The following is a 5,137-nucleotide window of genomic DNA, read 5'->3' as shown; positions in this document are numbered from 1 at the left end:
CATCGTAGCCTCAGCTTTCCCGCAATTAATTTTTTTTTAAAACTTGGTCACAAGATAATTCCTGACGCCAGAAAGTCTGGAGGTCATATGAGTAGCAAATTGAGGAACAAGGCGGCACTAAGTCCTTACAAGATTCCCTCCCCCAAACCCTGAAGAGGAGGAGGAGGAGGAGGAGGAGGGGAAAAAATCTAAAACCTTGGGAAATTTCTCTGCCGTGATGGGATTTATGGCTCCTGAACGTTTTAAGGGCTGGGTGAAGGCAGAGAAGCAGTAATAGAAAAATGTGCCCTTTTCTTCTCGGCACAATAGCTCTTCCTCCCTCCCCCTTTATAATCATACCCAAATATAAGAATTAAATCGGACAAGGCAAATGGCACACATTTCGAATTTATCTCTGTTTAATTGAATGGAATAGAGAGAGCGAAAGGGGGAGGGAAGGAAGGAAGCGCTTTTGATAGCTGGCCCCTCCTTCTTTGTAATCAGAGCTTCCTCATTCCTTTGATGTCCTCTGCTATTCGGTGTCAGCCGAAGCCAATAGAAACCTGTTTTGCAGTTTAACCATCTTGTAAACGTTCCATTCCAACATTTTCGCTGTCATCAGAGCGAAGGGGAGTGGGAGGGGGAACGCGGTGGCTCATTTGCATCAGCGGGCGGGCTTGAGCGCTCACACTCGGCTATAAAAGCCGAGCGGGGTGACAGCCCTCGCTTTTTTGCAAAGAAGCATCTTCTGTGTGTGCACAATAGAGATTTAACCAGGCCGGCAAGCGGCAGTATCGATCGCTCACTTCTCCGCCTTAAGGAAGGAAATCTTGCTCTTCTGCAAATCCCTCTCTCCTCCTTCGCTGCCATGAAAGCCATCAGCCCCGTCAGATCGGTCAGGAGCTGCTACGAAGCCGTGTGCTGCCTCTCGGATCAGAGCCTCGCCATCACCCGGGGAACGAACAACAAGAGCCCGGCTCTGGAGGAGCCCATGAACCTCCTTTACGACATGAACGACTGCTATTCCAAGCTGCGGGAGCTGGTGCCGGGCATCCCGCAAGGCACCAAAGTCAGCCAAGTGGAAATCTTGCAGCACGTCATCGACTACATCTTTGACCTGCAGATCGTGCTGGAGGAGCAGGCAAAGAAGGGGCAAGATCCGTCCGCAGCCGAGACTTCCCTACTCTCTTTAAAAGTAAGGAGATTTCCCTTAGAAGGAAGAGGGGGCGAAAACCCAGGGAGCCTTCGTGGGCTCACACAAGGTTGAGGGGCGGGGGGGGGGGGAGCCGGGGAAAATGCTGTTACTATAGACGCGCCATCTAGGCTAATTTGGGTTATGAGTTAAAGTAATGATCTAACGGGCGCCAGCGGGAGCCGCGTCCTGCCTGCGGTCCGCAGAGCGCTGTAAGGCAAATTGCAGTGGGTCGTGCTTTGCGCTATCCAGCCTTGAGCGAACTGCGTGCGCCTCTAAGGCTGTGGAGTCCTATCGCAAACGCTGCGGGAGTACTTTGCTTGCTCGGGAATAGGCGCACAGTTTGCGCTCTTCTCTGCCATATGCGTGGGGCGGGAGGGATTTATGGGCGCTTTTGGTTCCACTGACAGCTGTGGTCTAAACTGAGATCCTAAATGCTTTGCCTCCAAAAGAAGATCCACTGTATTTATTTGTTGGGAGGGTGTTTTTTAATCTTAATAATCTTTTAAATCTTAATAAAATGCTTGGGATCCCAGTTTCAGTGGGACTACTTGAGCAGGATCCAAGATAGCAATCTTGGGTTCTGATCCCAAGGACCCCATGCTAAACACATTTGATGAAAATTGAATTGGCACTGCTGTCCATTCAGGCTGCAATCCGAGGCATTTTCCTGGGAGTAAACCCTGTTGAATGTAGTGGGACTTCTGACTAGGCTAGCCTTGCATTGTCAGTCAATAGGTGTTGCTCAGCAGAAAACCCACTGAAAAGTCAATAGGATCATGGCCCTTTGTGCAGCAAACCCATTTTCAAAGACTACTCACTGTTCCCGATCTTTATCTTTATTTTTTTGTATCGTGTGGCATATATTAAACTGTGAACTCCGTATCTCCTTAACGCTTCTCTCCCCTTCTCTCATAGGCTGCAGAGCTGGCATCAGAACTTTGCTCAAAAGAGGAGAGAAATCTCTGCCACTAACCTCTTAAAACAGGTAACAGCCAAGAAATACCCAAATTATTTTTCCCCCATCCCTGATCTCAACCAGCAAGATACTTCCCTGGTCATCAAGCAGGTTTTTATTTAAAAAAACAACCACCAAAATATTTTTTAAAAACCCTACAGTCAGTCTAGAAATCTAGATTTGCACCCCAATGTTTACTCCAGAGTAGTCCTACTTGACTGCCCTCCCTGGAACAGATTGTGGTCTTTAGAGCCCCTTGTCACTGCTTGGCAATAAGGCAGCAGCCTCAGATGCCTCCATGCTTTTGCCTGTAAATGGAGTCATTATTTTTACAATGTCATTCTTTTTATAGCTTTAAGTCTCTGCAGCTGCTTAAACAGCCCTGTTGAAATCAGTGAATCAAGAGGCACTCTTCTTCTTTCTCTCTCCCTCTCTTCTCTTCTCCCCCCTCTTCTTTCTTTTCTCTTCTTTTTTTTTAAAGTCGGAAGACACCACTAAAGAGTTTGTCCCCTCCCTCAGAATCTGTAATTTTAGATACATCTGCAGAAAGTTAGAAAACAGAAGGGTCCATTTCATTCCACCCTCTGCTGCCCCGCCTGCTTTAGATTTTTGGTGCCAATTAGCAAACCTCCAGCTTAGAGTGTTGGCTCCTGATTCCTTATCAGCTGGAGGTAAATAGAGGCTTCCTCTGTGGCGCCAGGATGTCTGCAGACCTGCCTCTGATCTGTTGCTGAAACTGACATGTCTTTCTCTCCCGCCTCCTCCCCCTCCTTCCCTCCCCCTTTTTTCAGACTGCAGGTGTGGGATCCTGACACTTGGTTCTCTCCAGTGAGACAGAAGATAGAAGAAGAGGAGAGAGAAAAAAAAGATCTTGAGTGGGGAAAAGGATCTGATGTTTTAACCCCGTGCATCCAGTAATGGAGAGACCTCCATCATTATCTTCCAGATAAACTGTGGAACATGGGTCTTGCCCGGCAGTTTCAGATGCCTTGACTGGACTTCCAGAAACAACTTTCTGCCCTCAATCTGTTGTTCTCTTCCAACTGCCTGAAAACAAAATTTGCAGGCCAGAGGAGGGGGGCGGGCGGGTTGAAAGCAAGCCCACCTTTTAATCCACTCTCAGATTTAACTATCGGATTGCTGTATTGCACAAGAAGAAACTTTGTGGGGTTTGTGTGTGTGTGTGTCGGGACAGTTTTTTGTTTTTTTTAAAGCTCTGAGCCATCAGATTTTTCGCGTTGATCCTGGTCGGGAGATTTCTTAGTGAAATCGTACACTTCCAACATTGCAACAACTTGTGACAAATGTGGACCGATCTATCGTTTGCTCAGAAAAAAGGGCAACAACAAAAAAAAACTTTGCAGATATGCAGCTTGTATGTATATTTTGGATTATAGTTTTTTAACATCATTTTTTTTGGGGGGGGGTGGACGGGGACTTTCAAGAACATGAAAACTGAGGTGTCTTGGGGCTGTTTCGCCTCATGGTTTTTATTGTTGAACTCTATAATAGAGAGAACACATGTACCTTTTTTTTTGGCAGGAAGGTTAATTTCTGCATCCATGAATTGTACTTCCTTTGGTTAAAAAAAAACTTTTTATAAAAGTTTCTTACATAATAAATTTTAAGCTGGTTTTTTATAAAAAAAAACATATCTGAAAACTTTTTGGGAGGGGGGAAAAACTTCTTAGACCAGACCACCACCATCACCCTTTTCACATCTCTTTATAAACACTTGAGGTATTCTGAGCCAGCCCTGGCCCAACCTGGTGGCCTCCATATTTTTTGGACTACAACTCCCATCAGCTCTGGCCAGTATGGTTGTATTGGCTGGGGCTGATGGGATCTGTAGTCCCCAAAATGGGACTCCCACCAGGTTGGTGATGGTTGATCTGAAGATCCTACAGATTCTAATCCCCTTAAAACTTGGAAACTCTTGTCTTGCAGCAACTGCAGTTTCCTAAAATAGGTGCAATGGCTGCTGTCTCGTTTTGACAACTCCAGGAGCCTTTAACCACTACCAACACAAAAAGAAGGCAAATGTTGATGAGTGCTGAAGCCTTGGAGGAAAACATCCAGTTATCTGCTAGGTGGAATTGGCCGCACCAGCTATAAACAATATTGCAAATGTTATTGGTGGTGTTAAAACAACTTGTGTGCACTGTAGGCAGCAACCAAAGGTGTTCTCCACTGAAACTGTTTCGGGAACTGCTGAGGCAGCTGGCGCTCAACAGAGATGCCATTCTAATGGAGTTGTGTGGAAATGGGACAAACTCAGGGCTGTACCAGCTGCACGAACCACCCACATAGTTGCTTACGGCACCAATATTTCTGGGGTGCAGTTGGGAAGCACAATTAACACAGCTCTCCAAGGGATCCTGGGATGGGTATTACAGCGTCATGGCTTGTGGAAGCAACATATAAACAACTGTACAGTTAATTCATATTTAACCCAGAACGCTTGATGGGTGAGTTAAACAGCGAAAAGCAAGCATAAAAAGAAGGCACTCTTGCGCTGGTGTTGGGTGGTGAAAAAAGAAGCTGTCAAGAAGTCCCTGGTTTGAATCTCTGAACACACTAGGTAATCTTAAGACAACAATTGGGTCTCTGCCTCAGTCCTCGCATCTGCAGCATGGACATAATACTAAGTGGTTGCATTTGACCGCTTACACATGCACTCCAGACGTCAACCTTGCATTTCTTTGCTTCTGTCTTCTACCTATGCACGGGTAAAACTTGATAATACAGCTTCTGTAAAGGAAAGTAATTTCTCTTGGGGGTGTAGGGGTGAATTCCACTGTGACCCCCCCAAAAAAAATCCTAGTTTGAACTAGTAAATCATTCTCCCATGCTCAAATGGCAAAGCTGAGCAAGATCCCAAGGTAGCTGCCAGTTGCAGGCTGGGAATTTACGCCTAGTTGAAAGTTGGCAAAGCAGCCGGCAGTTACTGATCTATTGCAGTTCTTCAACTGAGCATCTGCCAGTCTTAGCCTGATTGTCTTGCTGGC

At 46.1% G+C, this 5,137-nt stretch overlaps 1 protein-coding gene across 1 annotated transcript; it reads left to right on the top strand.

Annotated features, from left to right (window-relative positions):
- The first annotated feature begins 691 nt into the window (after positions 1 to 691).
- On the top strand, positions 692 to 3,751 carry ID3 (inhibitor of DNA binding 3). Its single transcript, XM_081923220.1, has 3 exons — positions 692 to 1,174; positions 2,090 to 2,159; positions 2,921 to 3,751. Exons 1-2 carry the CDS (start codon positions 848 to 850, stop codon positions 2,144 to 2,146), a joined length of 384 nt encoding a protein of 127 aa, XP_081779346.1. The 5' UTR covers positions 692 to 847; the 3' UTR covers positions 2,147 to 2,159; positions 2,921 to 3,751.
- Positions 3,752 to 5,137: the final 1,386 nt, after the last annotated feature.

This window comes from Podarcis melisellensis (assembly GCF_964234715.1).
Source record: "Podarcis melisellensis genome assembly, chromosome: 8".
Lineage (NCBI taxonomy): Eukaryota > Metazoa > Chordata > Lepidosauria > Squamata > Lacertidae > Podarcis > Podarcis melisellensis.
The sequence above is the reverse complement of the archived record's forward strand: the minus strand, read 5'-3'. Positions and strand labels throughout refer to the sequence as shown.

Excerpts from the sequence above, each read along its gene's own strand:
- ID3 (XM_081923220.1), top strand. The coding sequence starts at position 848 with ATGAAAGCCATCAGCCCCGTCAGATCGGTCAGGAGCTGCTACGAAGCC. Across the intron at positions 1,175-2,089 it reads CTTCCCTACTCTCTTTAAAA|GCTGCAGAGCTGGCATCAGA; the intron begins GTAAGGAGATTT and ends CTTCTCTCATAG.